The sequence below is a fragment of the Zonotrichia leucophrys genome, chromosome 25 (genome assembly GCF_028769735.1).
Source record: "Zonotrichia leucophrys gambelii isolate GWCS_2022_RI chromosome 25, RI_Zleu_2.0, whole genome shotgun sequence".
Lineage (NCBI taxonomy): Eukaryota > Metazoa > Chordata > Aves > Passeriformes > Passerellidae > Zonotrichia > Zonotrichia leucophrys.
Genome location: NC_088194.1, coordinates 3,622,463 through 3,646,627, shown reverse-complemented (window position 1 = coordinate 3,646,627; position 24,165 = coordinate 3,622,463). Strand labels below are relative to the sequence as shown.

General features: G+C 56.4%; 1 protein-coding gene across 3 annotated transcripts in view; it reads left to right on the top strand.

Moving 5' to 3' along the window:
• The window catches only part of KIRREL1 (kirre like nephrin family adhesion molecule 1), a 37,256-nt gene extending 14,262 nt beyond the window's left edge, over positions 1–22,994 (top strand). Inside the window, exons 2-15 of one of the 3 annotated variants that reach the window (XM_064732532.1) lie at positions 5,820–5,969; positions 6,703–6,852; positions 7,971–8,128; positions 8,513–8,663; positions 10,362–10,467; positions 11,705–11,853; positions 12,664–12,791; positions 15,543–15,669; positions 17,435–17,535; positions 18,972–19,170; positions 20,719–20,826; positions 21,184–21,323; positions 22,201–22,278; positions 22,373–22,994. In XM_064732532.1, the coding sequence (XP_064588602.1) occupies positions 5,820–5,969; positions 6,703–6,852; positions 7,971–8,128; positions 8,513–8,663; positions 10,362–10,467; positions 11,705–11,853; positions 12,664–12,791; positions 15,543–15,669; positions 17,435–17,535; positions 18,972–19,170; positions 20,719–20,826; positions 21,184–21,323; positions 22,201–22,278; positions 22,373–22,855 (2,228 nt within the window). In that variant the 3' untranslated portion in view covers positions 22,856–22,994. Of the gene's footprint in view, positions 1–5,511; positions 5,970–6,021; positions 6,045–6,702; positions 6,853–7,970; positions 8,129–8,512; positions 8,664–10,361; positions 10,468–11,704; positions 11,854–12,663; positions 12,792–15,542; positions 15,670–17,434; positions 17,536–18,971; positions 19,171–20,718; positions 20,827–21,183; positions 21,324–22,200; positions 22,279–22,372 lie in introns of those variants that run through there. The other 2 variants (XM_064732531.1, XM_064732533.1) reach the window with 2 other exon arrangements.
• Positions 22,995–24,165: the final 1,171 nt, after the last annotated feature.

The following is a 24,165-nucleotide window of genomic DNA, read 5'->3' as shown; positions in this document are numbered from 1 at the left end:
ATTGGGGCTGGAATTCCTGGGGAAACAGGATTGATCCCTGTCAGGATGTGATCCCAAATCCCAAATCCCATTGGTTGGGATGAGACCCCACATTCCCAGCACTGCCGGGGTCTCCAGCTCGGGACCCCTCCCCATCCCATGGGTCCCATCAATCCCATCAATCCCATCCCATAAATCCCATGGATCCCACCCCATCCCATCCCATAAATCCCAACCCGTCCCATGGATTCCCATAAATTGCATCCCATCCCATGGATCCCCCATAAATACCATTCCATTGATCCTGTGGGTCCCATGGATCCCGTAAATCCCATAAATCCCATAAATCCCCTCCCATCCCATGGATCCCATAAATCCCATCCCATAGATCCCATCCCATTGATCCTGTGGGTCCCATGGATCCCATAAATCCCATGGATCCCATAAATCCCATCCCATTGATCCTGTGGGTCCCATGGATCCCATAAATCCCATGGATCCCATAAATCCCATCCCATAAATCCCATAAATCCCATTGGTCCCATAAATCCCATGGATCCCATAAATCCCATCCCATGGATCCCATCCCATGGGTCCCAAAAATCCCATAAATCCCATGGATCCCATAAATCCCATCCCATAAATCCCATGGATCCTGTGGGTCCCATGGGTCCCATAAATCCCATGGGTCCCATAAATCCCATGGGTCCCATAAATCCCATAAATCCCATGGGTCCCATAAATCCCATGGATCCCATAAATCCCATCCCATTGATCCTGTGGGTCCCATGGATCCCATAAATCCCATGGATCCCATAAATCCCATCCCATGGATCCCATCCCATAAATCCCATAAATTCCATGGGTCCCAAAAATCCCATAAATCCCATAAATCCCATGGGTCCCATAAATCCCATTGGTCCCATAAATCCCATGGATCCCATAAATCCCATCCCTCGCTGTCCCCACCCACGGTGCCACCCCAGCTCCGGGCACAGCGGTGCCAATGGGGTGCCAATGGGTGCCAATGGGGTGCCAGTGGGGTGCCAATGGGGTGCCAATGGGGTGCCAATGGGGTGCCAATGGGGTGCCAATGGGGTGCCAATGGGGTGCCAATGGGTGCCAATGGGGTGCCAATGGGGACACCGGGGACAGCAGCGACCCCGGGACCTGCCCCGGCCTCTCCTTTCCTCTCCAAAAACCCCAAATCCTCTTTTCTTCCCCGCAGAAAGAAAGGAAAAACCCAACCCGGGCAAGAGATTTTTTTTTTTATTTTATAATTATTTCAGGTTTTTTGGAACTCTCCTCCCTCCTCCTCGCCTGTTTTGGGTTTGGATTTTATTTATTTAATTTTTTTTTATTTTATTATTATTTAATTTTTTTTTTAGAACTCTCCTCCCTCCTCCTCGCCTGTTTTGGGTTTGGGTTGTTTTTATTTATTTAATTTTCTTTTTTTTTTTTTTTTTTTTTTGTGTTTCACATAAAAATAGCAGCGAGCAGCTCGGGAAGAGGGGAAAGGCTTCAAATTTAAAGCCGGGAGGAGAAGGGAGGGGAGGAGGGAGAGATAAAATAAGGAGGGAGGAAATAAGGGGGAAAATCGGGAAAAAATGGGGAAAACTAGGGGATAAAAGGGGAGGAAATTGGGGAAAATAGGGGAAAGTGGGCAGAAAAGGGGGGAAATTGTAGAGAGAATGGGGAAAATGGGGGGAAATGCGGAAAAAAGGGGGGAAAAGGGGGAGAAATGGAGGAAAAAAAGGAGGAAAATGGGGAAGAAATTTGGGAAATGGGGGGAAAGGGGAAAAATGGGGGGAAAAAAGAGGGGGAAAATTGGATAAAAGGGGGAAAATAGTGGAAAAAGGGGGGAATCGGGAAAATGGGGGAAAAAGGGGGAGAATGGGGGGGAAGGGGGGAAATGGGGAAAAAAGGGGGGAAATGCGGGGGAAAAGGGGATGAAAATGGGGGGAAAAAAAGGGAAAATGGGTTAAAAATGGGAAGAATAAGGAAAAAAAGGGGGACAGCCGGGTTTGGGGACATTGCTGTGGCGGGTTTGGGGACACGGGGACATTGCCGTGGGGACAGGGGGACATTGCCGTGGGCACAGCCGGGTTTGGGGACAGAGGGACATTGCTGTGGGGACAGGGGGACATTGCTGTGGGGACATTGCCGTGGGGACACAGGGGCATTGCCGTGGGCACAGCCGGGTTTGGGGACATTGCCGTGGGGACAGAGGGACATTGCCGTGGGGACATTGCCGTGGGGACAGCCGGGTTTGGGGACATTGCCGTGACGGGTTTGGGGACAGGGGGACATTGCCGTGGGGACAGGGGGACATTGCCGTGGGGACATTGCTGTGGGCACAGCCAGGTTTGGGGGCATTGCTGTGGCAGCTTTGGGGACAGGGGGACATTGCCGTGGGGACATTGCCGTGGGGACAGAGGGACATTGCCGTGGGGACATTGCCGTGGGGACATCGCCGTGGGCACAGCCGGGTTTGGGGACATTGCCGTGCCCCGTTTGGGGACAAGGGGACACTCCCGCGGGCACAGGCACGCGCTGCCCCACGGGACAAGGGGACCGTGGTGACAAAGGGGGGGGGGGGTGGCACAGCGGCAAAGGGGACCCGGTGACACGGAGCGGACACGGCAGCGAGCGAGGGAGGCGCCACCTCGTGCCCGTGCCCGCGGCCACCGCTGTCACCTCGGCCGCCAGAGCCACTTAATCCCCGCGGCGCTGTCGCCGGAGCGAACCGGGCCGTGCCACCCCCGTGCCACCCCCGTGCCACCCCCGTGCCACCACCCGGTGACACCGCAGGGGTGGCAGCGCCACCTCCCCCGCCCCCAATCCGGGCCCTGCCAGGGGAAGGTGACAGGAGGTGGCTCCGGCTGTGACAATCGCCACCCAGCCCCGCTGGCGGTGACAGGGCTGGCACCGCGGCTGGCACTGCGGGGAGGTGGCACTGGGAGGTGACACTGGGAGGTGACACTGGGAGGTGGCACCGGGAGGTGACACCGGGAGGTGGCACTGGGAGGTGACACTGGGAGGTGACACTGGGAGGTGGCGCTGGGAGGGTGACACTGGGAGGTGGCACTGGGAGGTGGCACCGGGAGGTGGCACTGGGAGGTGACACTGGGAGGTGACACCGGGAGGTGACACTGGGAGGTGACACCGGGAGGTGGCACTGGGAGGTGGCACTGGGAGGTGACACTGGGAGGTGGCACTGGGAGGTGGCACCGGGAGGTGGCACCGGGAGGTGACACTGGGAGGTGGCACTGGGAGGTGACACTGGGAGGTGTCACTTGGAGGTGACACCGGGAGGGGACACCGGGAGGTGGCACTGGGAGGTGGCACCGGGAGGTGACACTGGGAGGTGGCACCGGGAGGTGGCACTGGGAGGTGACACTGGGAGGGGGCACTGGGAGGGGGCACTGGGAGGTGACACCGGGGAGGTGACACCGGGAGGTGACACTGGGAGGTGACACCGGGAGGTGGCACTGGGAGGTGACACTGGGAGGTGACACCGGGGAGGTGGCACTGGGAGGTGACACTGGGAGGTGACACTGGGAGGTGGCACTGGGAGGTGGCACTGGGAGGTGACACCGGGGAGGTGACACCGGGAGGTGACACTGGGAGGTGGCACTGGGAGGTGGCACCGGGGAGGTGACACTGGGAGGTGACACTGGGAGGTGGCACTGGGAGGTGGCACTGGCACTGCAGGGACCCGGCGCTGGCGTTTGGGGCTTGGGGACAACGTGTGGGGACACCGGGATGGTGGCAGCCAAATCCCAAACCATTCCCGGCTGGGCCGGTGCCATCCCAGGGCCCGTTTTCCCTCAATCTCCCCCAAAATCCTGGTGCCAGTTTAGTGCCCGTTTTCCCCAAAATCCCGGTATCATCTCAATACCCGTTTTCCCCTCGATCTCCCCCAAAATCCGGGGCCATTCCCAGCTGGGCTGGTGCCATCCTGGTGCCCGTTTTCCCCTCGATCTCCCCCAAAAATCTCGGTGCCATCTCGGTGCCCGTTTTCCCCTCAATCTGCCCCAAAATCTGGGATGATTCCCAGCTGGGCTGGTGCCATCCTGGTGCTCGTTTTCCCCAAAATCCCGGGGCCATCCTGGTCCCCGTTTTCCCCTCGATCTCCCCCAAAATCGCGGTGCCCGTTTTCCCCTCGATCTCCCCCAAAATCGCGGTGCCTCCCCAGGACCCGTTTTCCCCTCAATCTCCCCCAAAATCGCGGTGCCATCCTAGTGCCCATTTTCCCCTCAATCTCTCAATAATCCCGGTGCCCGTTTTCCCCTCAATTTCCCCCAAAATCCCGGTTCCCCCCGGTGCCCGAGGCTGCGGGTCCCTCCCGCCGTTCCCTCCCCCGTTCCCCGCTCTGATTTTCTTCCTCCTCCTCCTCCTCCTCCTCCTCTCTCTCCCGACACCTTCCCCGCTTTGATCTCCCGATCCCGATTTTCCTTCATCTTCCCCCAAAACCCCCGCGGCCCCGGGGCGGGGGTGGCACCGGGGATGGCACCGGGGGATCCGGTGGATCCCTGGATTCTCCATCCCGGGGATTTGGGGTTTTTTTATCCTGGGGTTTCCTGGATTCCCCATCCCGGGGATCCTGGGAGCAGATCACCCCCAAACGCGGATTTTGGGGGATTTTTTGGGGATTTTTGTGTGGATTTTTGGAGATGTTTGGACCCGCCGGGGGTTTTATTTTCGGGATGAAACGCAGGAGCCCGTGGATTTTGGGGGATCCAGGAGGAGAGGAGCGGGACGGGGACCCCGGGCTGTGCCGTTCCGTGCCATTCCATCCCGTTCCGTTCCGTTCCGTGCCACATTCCAGAATAAAACCCCCGGGATGGAGCCGGGAGAGGCGGGGGGGGTCGCGCTGCCCCTTCCCTGCTCCAGGGCACGGCCGCGTCCCCGTTCCTGTCCCTGTCCCTGTCCCTGTCCCTGTCCCTGTCCCTGTCCCCGTCCCTGTCCCTGTCCCTGTCCCTGTCCCTGTCCCTGTCCCCGTCCCTGTCCCTGTCCCTGTCCCCGTCCCTGTCCCTGTCCCCGTCCCCGTCCCTGTCCCTGTCCCCGTCCCCGTCCCTGTCCCTGTCCCTGTCCCTGTCCCTGTCCCTGTCCCCGTTCCTGTCCCTGTCCCTGTCCCCGTTCCTGTCCCCGTTTCTGTCCCTGTCCCTGTCCCTGTCCCCGTTCCTGTCCCCGTCCCTGTCCCCGTCCCTGTCCCTGTCCCTGTCCCTGTCCCTGTCCCCGTTCCTGTCCCTGTCCCTGTCCCCGTCCCCGTCCCCGTCACATCCCGCTCGATTCCCGCGGGCCGCGTGACCCCGGGATCGATCCCGAACAGCCGGGAACAACGGGAACGGGAACCGGGATCGGGAACGGGAACCGGGATCGGGATCGAGATCGGGATCGGCGGGGCCCGGGGTGGGAGCGTTTGGGGGTCCCCGGGACCTCCGGGGTTCGTGGGGAGCTCCGGGGGGATCCTGAGGGATCTCGGGGGGATCTCGGGGGGATCTGGGGGGAGAATCTCAGGGCGATCTCGGGATATTCCGGGATGGCAGCACACGCGGTGCCGCGGTGCCGGGCGCTGCGCCGTGACCGTGGCACCGGGGCCGCCGTGTCCGGCACTGACCGTGGCACCGGGGCCGCCGTGTCCGGCACTGACCGTGGCACCGGGGCCGCCGTGTCCGGCACTGACCGTGGCACCGTGGCCGCCGTGTCCGGCACTGACCGTGGCGCCGTGGCCGCCGTGTCCGGCACTGACCGTGGCACCGGGGCCGCCGTGTCCGGCACTGACCGTGGCACCGGGGCCGCCGTGTCCGGCACTGACCGCGGTGCCGTGGCCGCAGCGGTGCAGACGCGCTTCGTGGAGGAGCCCGAGGACCAGACGGTGGTGGCCGGGCAGAGAATCGTCCTGTCCTGCGTGGTGCTCAACTACTCCGGCATCGTGCAATGGACCAAGGACGGGCTGGCCCTGGGCATGGGGCAGGGCCTCAAAGGTGACCCGGGGACACCGGGGGTGGCACTGGGGGTGGCACTGGGGGTGGCACTGGGCATGGGGCAGGGCCTGAAAGGTGCCCGGGGACAGGGGGGGCACTGGGGGTGACACTGAGGGTGGCACTGGGGATGGGGCAGGGCCTGAAAGGTGACCCGGGGACACCGGGGGTGGCACTGAGGGTGGCACTGGGGGTGGCACTGGGGATGGGGCAGGGCCTCAAAGGTGACCCGGGGACAGGGGGGACACCAGGGGTGACACCGGCCATGGAGGGTGACACCGGGCACAGGGCAGGGCCTCAGAAGTGTCCCAGGGACAGGGGGGACACTGGGTGGGCAGGGGTGACCCCATGGGGTTGGGGTGTCCCTGTGTTATCGCGGTGTCCCTGTGGGATGTGGCTGTCCCTGTAGCACCAGGATGTCCCTGTGGGATGTGGCTGTCCCCGTGTGACCCCGCTGTGTCCCCTGTCCCCAGCCTGGCCCCGGTACCGCATCGTGGGCACGGCCGACTCAAATGGGAGTGTCCCTGTGTTATCGGGGTGTCCCTGTGTTATCGGGGTGTCCCTGTGTTATCGGGGTGTCCCCGTGTGACCCCGCTCTCTGTCCCCTGTCCCCAGCCTGGCCCCGGTACCGCATCGTGGGCACGGCCGACTCAAATGGGAGTGTCCCTGTATTCTCGGGGTGTCCCTGTGTTATCGGGGTGTCCCCGTGTGACCCCGCTGTGTCCCCTGTCCCCAGCCTGGCCCCGGTACCGCATCGTGGGCACGGCCGACTCGGGCCAGTACAACCTGGAGATCCGCGACGCCGAGCTCTCCGATGACGCCGTCTACGAGTGCCAGGCCACCGAGGCCGCGCTGCGCTCGCGCCGCGCCCGGCTCACCGTGCTCAGTGAGGGCGGCACCGTCCCCAGTGTCCCCAGTGTCCCCAGTGTCACACACCGTCCCCAGTGTCACACACCGTCCCCAGTGTCCCCAGTGTCTGTCACACACTGTCCCCAGTGTCCCCAGTGTCCCCAGTGTCACACACCGTCCCCAGTGTCTGTCACACACCGTCCCCAGTGTCCCCAGTGTCACACACCGTCCCCAGTGTCACACACCATCCCCAGTGTCCCCAGTGTCACACACCGTCCCCAGTGTCACATACTGTCCCCAGTGTCCCCAATGTCACACACCGTCCCCAGTGTCTGTCACACACTGTCCCCAGTGTCCCCAATGTCACACACCGTCCCCAGTGTCACACACCGTCCCGTGTCTGTCACACGCCGTCCCCAGTGTACCCAGTGTCCCCAGTGTCACACACCGTCCCCAATGTCACATACTGTCCCCAGTGTCCCCAATGTCACACACCGTCCCCAGTGTCCCCAGTGTCACACACCGTCCCCAGTGTCTGTCACACACCGTCCCCAGTGTCCCCTTCCCATTCCTGGTGTCCTCTCCTCATTCCCTGAGTCCCCTTCCCCATCCCTGTGTCTCCTCCCCATTCCCTGTGCCCCACACAGTCCCCAGTGCCCCATGCAGCCCCCAGGGCCACAAACAGTCCCCAGTGTCGCCAATGTCACACGCGGTCCCCAATGTCACATACTGTCCGCAGTGTCCTCTTCCCCATTCCCGGCGTCCCCATCCCCTGTGTCCCCTCACCATTCCCTGGGGCCCCACATGGTCCCCAGTGCCCCACACAGTCCCCAGTGCCCCACACAGTCCCCAGTGTCACACGCGGTCCCTGATGTCCCCTCCCCATTTCCTGTGTCGCCTTCCCCTTCCCTGTGTCCCCTTCCCAGGGTCCCCTCCCCATCCCTGGTGTCCCCTCCCCTTTCCCAGTGCCCCCTCCTCATTCCTTGTGTCCCCTCGCCATCCCCGCTGTCCCCTCCCCATCCCCGCTGTCCCAGGGCATCCCCCTGACCCGCTGTCCCCTCCCCTTTCCCAGTGTCCCCATCCCCGGTGTCCCCTCGCCATCCCCGGTGTCCCAGGGCATCCCCCTGACCCGCTGTCCCCTCTGTCCCCCCGCAGTCCCCCCCGAGGACCCCACGATCGACGGCGCCCCCGAGATCCTGCTCAGGGCGGGGACCCCCTACAACCTGACGTGCCGGGCGCGGAGCGCCAAACCCGCGGCCACGCTGGCCTGGTTCCGCGACGGGATGGAGCAGGACGGGGCTGTCACCAGCACGGTATGGCTGCCACCAAACTGTCACCAGAACTGTCACCCTGTGTCCCCTGTGTGCCCCCTGTGTGCCCCCTGTCCCACTGTCACCATGCTGGCCTGGTTCCCCAATGGGCTGCAGCAGGACGGGGCTGTCACCAGCACGGTATGGCTGTCACCAAACTGTCACCAGAACTGTCCCCTGTGTCCCCTGTGTGCCCCCTGTGTGCCATCTGTGCCCCTGTCCCACTGTCACCACCATTGCCTGGTTCCCCAGTGGGCTGCAGCAGGACGGGGCTGTCACCAGCTCGGTGTGGGGACACTACAGTGTGGTGGCTGTGCTGTTGTGGTGTCCCCAGCCCCTCAGGAGCTGTCCCCATGTCCCTGTCCCCATGTCCCCGTGTCCCCGCAGGAGCTCCTGGCCGACGGGAAGCGCGAGAGCACCACGAGCCTGCTGCCCATCACGCCCTCGGAGCTGGACATCGGCCGCGTCTTCTCCTGCCGCAGCTCCAACGAGGCCGTGCCGGGCGGCAAGGAGAGCTCCGTGCGCCTCAACGTGCACCGTGGGTGACACTGGGGACACTGGGGGGACATGGGGACACTGAGGGGACACTGGGACATGGGGACACTGGGGACACAGAGGGGACATGGGGACAGGGACAGGGAGAGCTCCGTGCGCCTCAACGTGCACCGTGGGTGACACTGGGGACACTGGGGACACTGGGGGGACATGGGGACACTGAGGGGACATGGGGACACCAGGGATACAGGGACAGGGAGAGCTTCTCCTGCCGCAGCTCCAACGAGGCCGTGCCGGGCGGCAAGGAGAGCTCCGTGCGCCTCAACGTGCACCGTGGGTGACATGGGGACACTGGGGACACTGAGGGGACACTGGGACATGGGGACACTGGGGACACAGGGACATGGGGACAGGGACAGGGAGAGCTCCGTGCGCCTCAACGTGCACCGTGGGTGACATGGGGACACCGGGGGACATGGGGACACTGAGGGACACTGGGACATGGGGACAGGGACAGGGACAGGGAGAGCTCCGTGCGCCTCAACGTGCACCGTGGGTGACATTGGGGACACTGGGGGGACATTGGGGACACTGGGGACACCAGGGATACAGGGACAGGGAGAGCTCCGTGCGCCTCAACGTGCACCGTGGGTGACATGGGGACACTGGGGGGACATGGGGACACTGAGGGAACACAGGGACAGGGAGAGCTCCGTGCGCCTCAACGTGCACCGTGGGTGACACTGGGGACACTGGGGGGACATGGGGACACTGAGGGGACACTGGGGACATGGGGACACTGGGGACACTGAGGGGACATGGGGACACCAGGGACACAGGGACACAGGGACAGGGAGAGCTCCGTGCGCCTCAACGTGCACTGTGGGTGACACTGGGGGACATGGGGACACAGGAACAGGGACACGGGGACAGGGACATGGGGATGGGGCAAAGACAGGGACACTGGGGACACTGGGGACACTGGGGGTGGGAGGGACGGGGACGTGGATGGGGATTTTGGGGGATTTTGGGGGGGATTTGAAGGCATTTTTGTGGGATTTTTGGGGTGTCTCGGGTGGGAGCGGTGTCTGTGGGTGGGATTTGCTGGAGGGACGAAGAGGAGGAGGAAGAGGAGGAGGAAGAGGAGGAGGAAGAGGAGGGGGAGGCAGGGCCGGGACTCGGTGGCCAACACCGACCTCCGGTGGCTGCTGCGGGAGGGGACAGAGGGGACAGCCCGGGGAGGGTCCCCCCAAGGACGGGGTGGGATTTGGGGTCCCCACAAGGACGGGGTGGGATTTAGGGTCCCCACAAGGATGGGGTGGAATTTGGGGTCCCCACAAGGACGGGGTGGAATTTGGGGTCCCCACAAGGACAGGGTGGGATTTGGGGTCCCCCACAAGGACAGGATGGAATTTGGGGTCCCCACAAGGACGGGGTGGGATTTGGGGTCCCCCACAAGGACGGGGTGGGATTTGGGGTCCCCACAAGGACAGGGTGGGATTTGGGGTCCCCCACAAGGACGGGGTGGGATTTGGGGTCCCCCACAAGGACAGGGTGGGATTTGGGGTCCCCACAAGGACGGGGTGGGATTTGGGGTCCCCACAAGGACAGGGTGGGATTTGGGGTCCCCACAAGGACAGGGTGGGATTTGGGGTCCCCCACAAGGACGGGGACGGAGCTGCCCCACCGCAGAGCTTTGGGGACCCCCGGTGTCCCCCCTGAACTGTCCCTGTCCCCGCAGACCCCCCGACGGTGACCCTGTCCATCCAGCCACAGACGGTGCAGGAGGGCGAGAGGGTCGTGTTCACCTGCATGGCCACGGCCAACCCCGAGATCAAAGGGTACAGGTGAGCCCCAAAACCCGGGAATGGGCTGGGGGGGTCATTGGGGGGCACTGAGTGACCCCAACCCTGGATCTGTGTCCCCTCCCCTCGCCAAAACCCCCCGGGATTGGAAATTGGGATTGGGGTCACACATCCCCACCATGGCTCTGTGCCCCCTCCCCAAAACCCCCGGGGATTGGAAATTGGGATTGGAAATTGGGATTGGAAATTGGGATTGGAAATTGGGATTGGGATTGGGGTTGGGATTGGGGTCACACATCCCCACCATGGCTCTGTGCCCCCTCCCCAAAACCCTTTGGAAATGGTGATTGGGATTGGGATTTGGGATGGGGATTGGGATTTAGGATCAGGATTGAGATTTTGGATGGGGATTGGGAATTGGGATTTAGGATCAGGGTCCCACGGTGTCCCTGAATGTCCCCACCATGGCTCTGTGTCCCCTCCCCAAAACCCTTTGGAAATGGGGATTGGGATTGGGATTTAGGGTGGGGATTGGAAATTAGGATATGGGGATTGGGATTTAGGATGGGGATTGGAAATTAGGATATGGGGATTGGGATTTTGGGTGGCGATCGGGGTCCCAAAGAGTCCCCGAATGTTCCCAGCATGGCTCTGTGCCCCCTCCCCAAAACCCCTGGAAATGGCAAGTGGGATTGGGATTTAGGATGGGGATTGAGAATTAGGATCAGGATTGGGAATTAGGATGGGGATTGGGAATTAGGATGGGGATTGGGAATTAGGATCAGGATTGGGAATTGGGATTTGGGATGGGGATTGGGAATTAGGATCAGGGTTGGGAATTGGGATGGGGATTGGGATTTGGGATGAGGATTGGGAATTAGGATCAGCACTGGGAATTAGGATTTGGGATGGGGATTGGGATTTGGGATGGGGATTGGGAATTAGGATCAGGATTGGGATTTAGGATTTAGGATGGCAATTAGGATTTGGGATGGGGATTGAGAATTAGGATCAGGATTGGGAATTGGGATTTGGGATGGGGATTGGGAATTAGGATCAGGATTGGGATTTAGGATTTAGGATTGGGGATTGGGAATTAGGATGGCAATTGGGATTCGGGATGGGGACAGGGATTCGGGATGGGGATTGGGAATTAGGATTCGGGATGGGGACAGGGATTCGGGATGGGGACAGGGATTCGGGATGGGGATTGGGAATTGGGATTCGGGATGGGGACAGGGATTCGGGGTCAGTCCCACGGCGTCCCCGCTGTCCCCAGGTGGGCCAAGGGCGGGGTGATCATCGAGGAGGCCAAGGAGAACAGGTACGACACGCAGGTGGATTACACCTTCTTCACGGAGCCCGTCAGCTGCGAGGTGCACAACGACATCGGCAGCACCAACGTCAGCACCCTGGTGGACGTGCACTGTGAGTGACCCACAACGGCCCCAAAACGGCCTCGAAATGGCCCCAAAACTGCCCCAAAGGGGTCCCAAAACAGCCCCAAAATGACCCCAAAGCCACCCCAGAACGGCCCCAAAGGGGTCCCAAAGCAGCACCAAAATGGCCCCAGAACGGCCCCGAAACGGCCCCAAAACCACCCCAAAACAGCCACAAAACAGCCCCAAAATGGCCCCAAAGCGGCCTCAAAATGGCCCCAAAATGACCCCAAAACAGCCCCAAAACCACCCCAAAACTGCCCCAAAACCCCAAACGGCCCCAAAACCGTCCCAGAACGGCCCCAAAATCGCCCCAAAACTGCCCCAAAACCACACCCAAAACGGCCCCAAAACCCCAAAATGGCCCCAAAACTGCCTCAAAACATCAAAACAGTCCCAAATCCACCACAAAACAGTCCCAAAACCACCCCAACATGGCCCCAAAACTGCTCCAAAACGGCCCCAGAATGGCCCCAAAACCCCAAAACAGCCCCAAAACCCCAAAATGGCCCCAAAACCACCCCAGAATGGCCCCAAAACCCCAAAACAGCCCCAAAACCACCCCAAACTGGCCCCAAAACTGCTCCAAAATGGCCCCAGAATGGCCCCAAAACAGCCCCACAACCACCCCAAAATGGCCCCAAAACCACCCCAGAACGGCCCCAAAACCCCCAAACAGCCCCAAAACCACCCCAAAATGGCCCCAAAACCGCACCAGAATGGCCCCAAAACCCCCAAACGGCCCCCAATTAACCCCGGAGCCCCTCCCCACACTCCCCCTCGCGGTTTGGCCCCCCAGTCGCCCCCCGGATCGTGGTGGACCCCAAGCCCACGGTGACCGACATCGGCTCGGACGTCACCCTGACGTGCGTGTGGTCGGGGAACCCCCCGCTGACCCTCACCTGGACCAAGAAGGAATCCAACATGGTAGGATGGGGGTTCATGGGGGTTCCGGAACGTTCTCTGTGCCCCTGGGGTCGGGGGGGGCTCCGTGTGTGTCGAAAACACCCCAAAAAAAATCCACAAAAAATCCCGGGAAAAATCCTCCCCAAAAAATCCCAGGAAAAATTCCCCCCCAAAAAATCCCAGGAAAAATCCCCCCCCAAAAAATCCCAGGAAAAATCCCCCCAAAAAAAATCCCAGGAAAAATCCCCCCAAAAAAATCCCAGGAAAAATCTCCCCAAAAAAATCCCAGGAAAAATCCCCCCAAAAAATCCCCCCAAAAAAATCCCAGGAAAAATCCCCCCAAAAAAATCCCAGGAAAAATCCCCCCCCAAAAAAATCCCAGGAAAAATCCCCCCCAAAAAAATCCCAGGAAAAATCCCCAAAAAAAATTCCCCAAAAAAAATTCCCCCAAAAAAATCCACAAAAAATCCCGGGAAAAATCCCCCCCAAAAAATTCCCAGGAAAAATCCCCCCCAAAAAATCCCAGGAAAAACCCCCCAAAAAATCCCAGGAAAAATCCCCCCCCAAAAAAATCCCAGGAAAAATCCTCCCAAAAAAATCTTGGGAAAAATCCCCCCAGAAAATCCCAGGAAAAATCCCCCCTAAAAAAATTCCCAGGAAAAATCCCCCCAAAAAAACCCCCCCAAAAAAATCCCAGGAAAAATCCCCCCCAAAAAAATCCGAAAAATATTCCCCAAAAAAATCCCCCCAAAAAAATCCCCAAAAAAAAATCCCCAAAAAATCCCGGGAAAAATCCCCCGCAAAAAAATCCCCCCCAAAAAAAATCCCCAAAAAATCCCAGGAAAAATCCCCCCCCAAAAAATCCCAGGAAAAATCCCCCCCAAAAAAATTCCCCCCAAAAAAATTCCCCAAAAAAATCCCAAAAAACGATCCCCGAAAAAAAAAATCTCAAGACAAAATCCCTAAATTTTGTCTCAAAACAAAATCCTAAAAAAAAAAATCTTCCAAAAAAAATCCCCAAAAAATCCCAGGAAAAATTAAAAAAAAAAAAAATCCTCAAAAAAATCTCCCCAAAAAAATCCCACAAAAAAATGGAAACTGGGATTTGGATTTGGATTGGGATTTGGATTGGGTTTGGGATTCAGGATTGGAGTTGGGATTGGGGTCAAACAGATCCCCTGAATGTCCCCATTGTGTCTTTGTGTCCCCTCCCTAAAATTCCCTAGAAATGGAAATTTGGATTGGGATTGGAGCTGGGATTTGGGATTGAGATTGGGATTTGGGATTTGGGTTTGGGATTCGGGATTCGGGAATGGGTTTGGGGTTTGCATTGAGTTTGGGGTTGGGGTCCAGTTTGGGGTTGGGGTCAGACGTGTCCCCCGAACACCCCCACCCACCATCCCTGTGTGCCCCCTCCACAGCCCAAAACCCCCCAAAAACTCAAAATTTGGCTGGGATTCCCTCGGGAACGATTTACGGCCAGGCTGCCGAGCTTTTTAGGGACGTCCCCAAATGTCCCCAAACGTCCCCAAACGTCCCCAAATGTCCCCAAACATCCCCAAACGTCCCCAAATGTCCCCAAACGTCCCCAAATGTCCCCAAATGTCCCCAAACGTCCCCAAATGTCCCCAAATGTCCCCAAACATCCCCAAACGTCCCCAAATGTCCCCAAACGTCCCCAAACATCCCCAAACGTCCCCAAACATCCCCAAATGTCCCCAAGTGTCCCCAAACGTCCCCAAACATCCCCAAATGTCCCCAAATGTCCCCAAACGTCCCCAAACGTCCCCAAATGTCCCCAAACATCCCCAAACGTCCCCAAACGTCCCCAAACGTCCCAAACATCCCCAAACATCCCCAAACGTCCCCAAACGTCCCCAAGTGTCCCCAAACGTCCCCAAACGTCCCCAAATGTCCCCAAGTGTCCCCAAACGTCCCCAAACGTCCCCAAATGTCCTCAAACGTCCCCAAACGTCCCCAAACATCCCCAAACGTCCCCAAATGTCCCCAAACATCCCCAAACATCCCCAAATGTCCCCAAACGTCCCCAAACGTCCCCAAATGTCCCCAAACATCCCCAAACATCCCCAAATGTCCCCAAGTGTCCCCAAACGTCCCCAAATGTCCCCAAACGTCCCCAAACGTCCCCAAACGTCCCCAAGTGTCCCCAAACGTCCCCAAACGTCCCCAAACGTCCCCAAATGTCCCCAAACGTCCCCAAACGTCCCCAAACATCCCCAAACGTCCCCAAGTGTCCCCAAATGTCCCCAAATGTCCCCAAATGTCCCCAAGTGTCCTCAAACGTCCCCAAGTGTCCCCAAATGTCCCCAAACGTCCCCAAATGTCCCCAAGTGTCCCCAAACGTCCCCCAAACGTCCCCAAACATCCCCAAATGTCCCCAAACATCCCCAAATGTCCCCAAATGTCCCCAAGTGTCCCCAAACGTCCCCAAACGTCCCCAAACGTCCCCAAACATCCCCAAATGTCCCCAAATGTCCCCAAACGTCCCCAAACGTCCCCAAACGTCCCCAAATGTCCCCAAATGTCCCCAAACGTCCCCAAATGTCCCCAAACGTCCCCAAACATCCCCAAATGTCCCCAAGTGTCCCCAAACGTCCCCAAACGTCCCCAAACGTCCCCAAACATCCCCAAATGTCCCCAAACGTCCCCAAACGTCCCCAAACGTCCCCAAACATCCCCAAACGTCCCCAAATGTCCCCAAACGTCCCCAAATGTCCCCAAACGTCCCCAAACGTCCCCAAACGTCCCCAGGTGCTGAGCAACAGCAACCAGCTGTACCTCAAGTCGGTGACGCAGGCGGACGCCGGCCAGTACGTGTGCAAGGCCATCGTGCCGCGCATCGGCGTGGGCGAGAGGGAGGTCACGCTCTTCGTCAACGGTCAGCCACCCCAAAAACACCAAAAAACCCAAAAAAACCCCAAAAAACCTCCTGGGGTTCCACGGGAACGGGGCGGATCCGGGCGTCCCAAAAATTCCCTGGTTTTGGTGGGGTGAAGCGGAGGGAAATTTTAAATTTTGCATTTTAAATTTGGTCGGAGAGGCTGTGAGGGGGGAAAACGGGATTTGGCGTGGGCGAGAGGGAGGTCACGCTCTTCGTCAACGGTCAGCCACCCCAAAAACCCCAAAAAACCCCAAAAAAACCCCAAAAAACCTCCTGGGGTTCCATGGGAACAGGGTGGATCCAGGCGTCCCAAAAATTCCCTGGTTTTGGTTGGTTTTGGTGGGGTGAAGCGGAGGGAAATTTTAAATTTTGCATTTTAAATTTGGTCGGGGAGGCTGTGAGGGGGGAAAACGGGATTTGGCGTGGGCGAGAGGGAGGTCACGCTCTTCGTCAATGGTCAGCTACCCCAAAAACCCCAAAAAACCCCAAAAAAACCCAAAAAAAACCTCCTGGGGTTCCATGGGAACGGGGCGGATCCGGGCGTCCCAAAAATTCCCAAAAATTCTCTGGTTTTGCTTGGTTTTGGTGGGGTGAAGCGGAGGGAAATTTTAAATTTTGCATTTTAAATTTGGTCGGGGAGGCTGTGATGGTGGAAACGGGATTTGGTGTGGGCGAGAGGGAGGTCACGCTCTTCGTCAACGGTCAGCCACCCAAAAACCCCAAAAAAAACCCCAAAAAAACCCCAAAAAACCTCCTGGGCTTCCATGGGAATGGGGCGGATCCGGGCGTCCCAAAAATTCCCAAAAATTCCCTGGTTTTGGTTGGTTTTGGTGGGGTGAAGCGGAGGGAAATTTTAAATTTTGCATTTTAAATTTGGTTGGGGAGGCTGTGATGGGGGAAAATGGGATTTGGGGTTTTTTTGTTGGGTTTGGAACTGGAAAATTTGAGGGGAATGGCAAAAGGGGATGTGGGAAGGGAATAAACCCTGAAAAGAGATTTTTCCACACCTGGGGGAAATGGGAATGGGGGTCAGGAATTCCAGGAATTTCAAGCTGGAATTTCCTGTGGGAGGTTCCCACAATTCCAGCTCAAACAAGGAATTTTATCCCACTGAGCCATCCTCCCAATTCCACCTAAAACACGGAATTTTACCCCAAATCCCTCATTCCTGGCCTGGCCTGGACACAGCTCCAGGAATTTCCAATGCCTGGATCCCCCCAGAACACCCCAAATTCCCAATTCCCCCTCCAGATCACCCCAAATTCCCATTTCCTTCCTGGAACACCCCAAATCCCCAATTTCCCCCTTGAACACCCCAAATTCCCATTTCCCCCCTTGAACACCCCAAATCCCCAATTTCCCCCTTCAACACCCCAAATTCCCAATTTTCCCCCTTGAACACCCCAAATTCCCAATTTCTCCCCCTTGAACACCCCAAATCCCCAATTTCCCCCTGTGGAACATTTGGTCATTTTTCCCCTTGACCACCCCAAATTCTCATTCCCCTCTGGAGAACACCCCAAATTCCCAATTTCCCCCCTTGAACATCCCAAATATCCCAAATTTCCCCCAGGAACACCCCAAATGTCCCCATTTTTCCCCCCCAGAACACCCCAAATATCCCCAATTTCCCCCCTTGAACATCCCAAATTCCCAATTCCCCCTCCAGATCACCCCAAATACCCCAAATTTCCCCCCCCCAGACACCCCAAATATCCCAAATTTGCCCCCCAGCCACCCCAAATCCCCCATGTCCCCGCAGGCCCCCCGATCATCTCCAGCGAGCCCGTGCAGTTCGCCGTGCGCGGCGACCGCGGCAAGGTCGAGTGCTTCATCGGCAGCACGCCGCCCCCCGACCGCATCGTGAGTGCAAAATCAAAATATCAGCCCGTTTAAATACCGTTATTTATATAAAAAATATTTTTATTTTATAGCTAAATATATGTCGTTGTTGATATGTGTTAATAGATGCGTTTATAATTAAATGTGATTTATAAATATCAAATAAATAATATAAAATAAGAAATACAAACTACATTATAATATATAATAAAATATATAATATATAATTATATTGATATTTTATATAAAAATATTTAAATTTCATAATGAAATATATATCGTAATTAATACAGGTATGTATTAATAACAGATGTGTTTATAAATAAATTTAATTTGTAAACACCAAATAAATAGTATAAAAGAATAAATATAAACGATATTGTAATATATAATGAAATATCAAACACATAATAATATATGAAATATATAGTAATAGATAATATCTAATAATATTGGTATTTTATATAAAAATATTTGGATTTTATAATGAAATGTATGTCATGATTAATAGGTGTTAATAGATGTATTTATAATGAAATGTAATTTGTAAATATCAAATAAATAATATAAAATAATATAGACTATATAATAATATATAACAAAATATAAAATACACCATCATATGTAAAATATAAAGTAATGTATAATATATAATAATATATAATATAGGTATATATTAATACCAAATAAATAATATAAAATAATATAGACTATATAATAATATATAATAAAATATAAAATACACCAAAATATGTAAAATATAAAGTAATGTATAATATATAATATTATATAATATAGGTATATATTAATACAAATTTATATTAATCACACAATTTATAAATATAAACCAAATCAATAATAAAAATAACATAAAATAATAATGCAATAAATAAAGCATTAACTAGCTATCGTAATAATATACTACTATATTTTATAATTAAATAATTTCTAAATAGAAAATATTTTATAATAAATATATATAGTCGTTAACACACAATTATAATTAAATATAATTTATACATATCATGCAAATAAATAATATAAAATTGTATTAATAAGTATCTATATTTATAAAACAATTTATAAATATAAAATAGATTCTTTTACAATGAAAATACTGTAAGTAATATATATTAATATATATACTTATAACAAATATATGTAAAAATTTATATTAACAGAATAATAATATAAATATATAATATATAAATGAATGTGTATATAGATGCACATTTATAATCTATATATAAATAAGAATATATAAATGTATAAGCAGAATAATAACATACATATATAATAATATGTATACATATAAATATATATAAGCAGACAACGAATAATTTAAAATAATATAGAATCAAATCATGATAACCACATTAATATCAAGCTAATTGACAAACCCCAGTACAAAACAGCAAAAACCCAAAAGTTCAGGATCCTTTCTGTCGCTCGCGCAGGCGTGGGCGTGGAAGGAGAACATTCTGGAAGCGGGGACGCTGGAGCGCTACACGGTGGAGAGGAGCAACACGGGCAGCGGGGTCCTGTCCACGCTGACCATCAACAACGTCATGGACGCCGACTTCCAGACGCGCTACAACTGCACGGCCTGGAACAGCTTCGGGCCCGGCACGGCCATCATCCAGCTCGAGGAGAGAGGTGACAATGACAGGGACCTGGGGACACCTATGGGTGGCCTTGAGATGGGCTGGGACAGCTTCGGGCCCGGCACGGCCATCATCCAGCTCGAGGAGAGAGGTGACAGTGACAGGGGCATCTTTGGGTGGCCTTGGGCCATGCAGGGCCATCATCCAGCTCGAGGAGAGAGGTGACAATGGGGGACAGCCTGGGGACAGCCTGGGGTGGCCTTGGGATGGGCTGGAACAGCTTCGGGCCCGGCACGGCCATCATCCAGCTCGAGGAGAGAGGTGACAATGACAGCTTGGGGACAGCTTGGGGTGGCATTGAGATGGGCCTGGCACGGCCATCATCCAGCTCGAGGAGAGAGGTGACAGTGACAGCGAGATTGGGGACACCTTTGGGTGGCCTTGGGCTGGGCACGGCCATCATCCAGCTCGAGGAGAGAGGTGACAATGGGGGACAGCTTGGGGACAGCTTGGGGTGGCATTGAGATGGGCCCGGCACGGCCATCATCCAGCTCGAGGAGAAAGGTGACAATGGGGGACAGCCTGGGGACAGCTTGGGGTGGCCTTGGGCTGGGCACGGCCATCATCCAGCTCGAGGAGAGAGGTGACAGTGGGGGACACCTTTGGGTGGCCTTGGGCTGGGCACGGCCATCATCCAGCTCGAGGAGAAAGGTGACAATGACAGCTTGGGGACAGCTTGGGGTGGCCTTGAGATGGGCTGGAACAGCTTCGGGCCCGGCACGGCCATCATCCAGCTCGAGGAGAGAGGTGACAGTGACAGGGACCTGGGGACAATCTGGGGTGGCATTGAGATGGGCCTGGCACGGCCGTCATCCAGCTCGAGGAGAGAGGTGACAATGACAGCTTGGGGACAGCTTGGGGTGGCCTTGAGATGGGCCCGGCACGGCCATCATCCAGCTCGAGGAGAAAGGTGACAGTGACAGCGAGATTGGGGTCACCTTTGGGTGGCCTTGGGTTGGGCACGGCCATCATCCAGCTCGAGGAGAGAGGTGACAGTGACAGGGACATCTTTGGGTGGCATTGGGCCCGGCACGGCCATCATCCAGCTCGAGGAGAGAGGTGACACTGGGGGACACCTTTGGGTGGCATGGGGCCATGCAGGGCCATCATCCAGCTCGAGGAGAAAGGTGACAATGACAGGGACATCTTTGGGTGGCCTTGGGCCATGCAGGGCCATCATCCAACTCAAGGAGAAAGGTGACAATGGGGGACACCTTTGGGTGGCCTTGGGCTGGGCACGGCCATCATCCAGCTCGAGGAGAGAGGTGACAGAGACAGGGACCTGGGGACACCTATGGGTGGCCTTGAGATGGGCTGGGACAGCTTCGGGCCCGGCACGGCCATCATCCAGCTCGAGGAGAGAGGTGACACTGGGGGACACCTTTGGGTGGCCTTGGGTTGGGCACGGCCATCATCCAGCTCGAGGAGAAAGGTGCCATGGGACCCCGAGCTGAGTTACTGGGATTTTGGGAGGAGAGCCATGGCTGTGGCACTGTCCTGGTGCCCTGGTGTCCCCAACTGTCCCCTGGTGTCCCCACAGAGGTGCTGCCCGTGGGCATCATCGCCGGGGCCACCATCGGCGCCAGCATCCTCCTCATCAGCTGCCTGCTGGCCCTGGCCTGCTTCCTCTACCGGCGCCGCAAAGGAAGTGAGTGGGGTCACTCTGGGGTCACTCTGGGGTCACTCTGAGGTCACTCAGTGGTCACTCTGTGGTCACTCCATGGTCGCTCCATGGTCACTCAGAGATCACTCTGGGTGTCCCTATGAGAGCCACTCTAAGCTCATTCAGTGGTCACCCAGTGGTCACTCTGTGCTCACTCTGGGTGTCTCTATGGGGGTCACCCAGTGGTCACTCTGTGGTCACTCAGTGGTCACTCTGTGGTCAGTCCATGGTCGCTCCATGGTCACTCAGAGATCACTCTGGGTGTCCCTATGAGAGCCACTCTAAGCTCATTCAGTGGTCACCCAGTGGTCACTCTGTGGTCACTCTGTGGTCGCCCGTCAGGCCGCAAGGACGTCACGCTGCGCAAGCTGGACATCAAGGTGGAGACGGTGAACCGGGAGCCGCTGACGCTGCACACGGACCGGGAGGAGGACACGGCCAGCGTGTCCACGGCCACGCGCGTCATGAAGGCCATCTACTCGGTGAGGGACACGGGGACACCGCGGGGACAGGGCGGGGACTGTCACCCGGGATGGCCGCGAGGGCTGGGAGTGTCCCCAGCCTGGGAGTGTCCCCAGCCCAAGGCCAGGCTGGAGCCACCCGGGGTGGTGGAAGCTCCCAAGGTCTTGATGATCTTTGGGGTCTTTTCCATCCCCAAAGAATTCCAGCGTTCCCTGGGCTGGTTTAACGGGATTGTAGGGATGGGTCCTGGACCCATCCATGATCCCATGAATGCCATGATTCCATGGATTCCCCATCCCTGGTTCCATCATGTCATGGACTCCACATCCCTGATCCCATGGACTCTCCACCCCTGATTCCATGGATTCCCCATCCCTGATTCCATGGATTCCATGATTCCATGGATTCCCCATCCCTGGTTCCATCATCTCATGGATTCCACATCCCTGATCCCATGGATTCCATGGATTCCCCATCCCTGATTCCATGGATTCCATGACCCCATGGATTCCCCATCCCTGGTTCCATCATCTCATGGATTCCCCATCCCTGATTCCATGGATTCCACGGATTCCCCATCCCTGGAAGTGCCCAGCTCCTCCTCAGGTCCACCTGGGCTATCGAGAGCCACCCCTTCCCACCACAGGACGGGTTTCAGGGTTCCTCCCACCCATCCCCTTCCACAATTCCACAATTCCATAATCCCACAACCCCACAATTCCACAATCCCACAATTCCATAATCCCACAATCCCACAATCCCATAATCCCATAATCCATAATCCATAATTCCACAATTCCATAATCCCACAATTCCACAATTCCATAATCCCACAACCCCACAACCCCACAACCCCACAATTCCACAACCCCACAATTATTCCCGTGGGTCTTCCAGTCGTTCAAGGACGACGTGGACCTGAAGCAGGACCTGCGCTGCGACACCATCGACACCCGCGAGGAGTACGAGCTCAAGGTGCGGTCCCGCTGGGATTTTAGGCTGGGGAAAGATGGGGCCGATCCCAAATCCCGCTGGATTTCCCCCATTATTTTTTTCCCCCCCCTTCCAGGACCCCACCAACGGCTACTACAACGTGCGCGCCCACGAGGAGCGCCCGGCGTCGCGCTCGGTGCTCTACGGCGATTACCGCGCGCCCGGCCCCGGCGGGCCCCGCTTCGAGCCGCGGCCGCCCTCGCGCCTCTCGCACTCCAGCGGCTACGCCCAGCTCAGCTCGTACCCCCGCGGCGGCGCCGAGTTCCCCGGCGAGGCGGCGGCGGCGGCGCCCCCGGGCTCGGCGGTGCCGGCGGGGGACACGAGCAGCCAGCTGTCCTACGAGAACTACGCGGGTGTTGGCGTTGGTGTCGGTGTCGGCGTCGCGTTCCCCGGCCCCACGGCGGCGGCGTTCCCGCCCTACCGGCTGGGCTTCGGCGGAGCCTACGAGCCCTACGAGGCCGTGGGCAAGTTCGGCGGCGGCGCGGCGCGGTTCTCGTACACGTCGCAGCACTCGGACTACGGGCAGCGCTTCCAGCAGCGCATGCAGACGCACGTCTAGGGCGGGCGGGGCTCCCTGATATTCAGGGCTCTGCCCGCCCCGATCGACCCCGTCCCCGCGGGTTCCTTGGAGCTTCCGTTCATTCCGTTGGTTTTGCCGGTACTTCCCAGCCTGCCCCGGCGGGTGGAGGGGTTGTGGCCGCGTTGTCCCCGCGGTGTCACCGCCGCCCGCTGCCGGGGCTGGAGCCCTGTGGTTGGTCCCGGAGATTTCCCAGGGAGCGGCTCGGTGTGTTCCCAAATCCAGGGGGATGCGTAAATCCCAAAAACAGCCCCTGTCCGAAACCATTCCCATTGGGATCTGTGTGTTCCCAAATCCAGGGGGATGCGTAAATCCCAAAAACAGCCCCATCCAAAACCATTCCCATTGGGATCTGTGTGTCCCTAAATCCAGGGGGATGCGTAAATCCCAAAAACAGCCCCATCCGAAACCATTCCCATTGGGATCTGTGTGTCCCTAAATCCAGGGGGATGTGTAAATCCCAAAAACAGCCCCTGTCCAAAACCATTCCCATTGGGATCTGCGTGTTCCCAAATCCAGGGGGATGTGTAAATCCCAAAAACAGCCCTGTCCAAAACCATTCCATTGGGATCTGCGTGTTCCCAAATTCAGGGGGATGTGTAAATCCAAAAACAGCCCCGTCCAAAACCATTCCCATTGGGATCTGCGTGTTCCCAAATTCAGGGGGATGCGTAAATCCCAAAAACAGCCCCATCCCAACCATTCCCATTGGGATCTGTGTGTCCCTAAATCTAGGGGGATGCGCAAATCCCAAAAACAGCCCCATCCGAAACCATTCCCATTGGGATCTGCGTGTCCCTAAATCCAGGGGGATGTGTAAATCCCAAAAACAGCCCCATCCGAAACCATTCCCATTGGGATCTGTGTGTCCCTAAATCCAGGGGGATGCGTAAATCCCAAAAACAGCCCCATCCGAAACCATTCCCATTGGGATCTGTGTGTTCCCAAATCCAGGGGGATGCGTAAATCCCAAAAACAGCCCCATCCGAAACCATTCCCAAAAACAGCCCCTGTCCGAAACCATTCCCATTGGGATCTGTGTGTCCCTAAATCCAGGGGGATGCGTAAATCCCAAAACAGCCCCATCTGAAACCATTCCCATTGGGATCTATGTGTTCCCAAATCCAGGGGGATGCGTAAATCCCAAAAACAGCCCCTGTCCAAAACCATTCCCATTGGGATCTGTGTGTCCCTAAATCCAGGGGGATGCGTAAATCCCAAAAACAGCCCCTGTCCAAAACCATTCCCATTGGGATCTGTGTGTCCCTAAATCCAGGGGGATGTGTAAATCC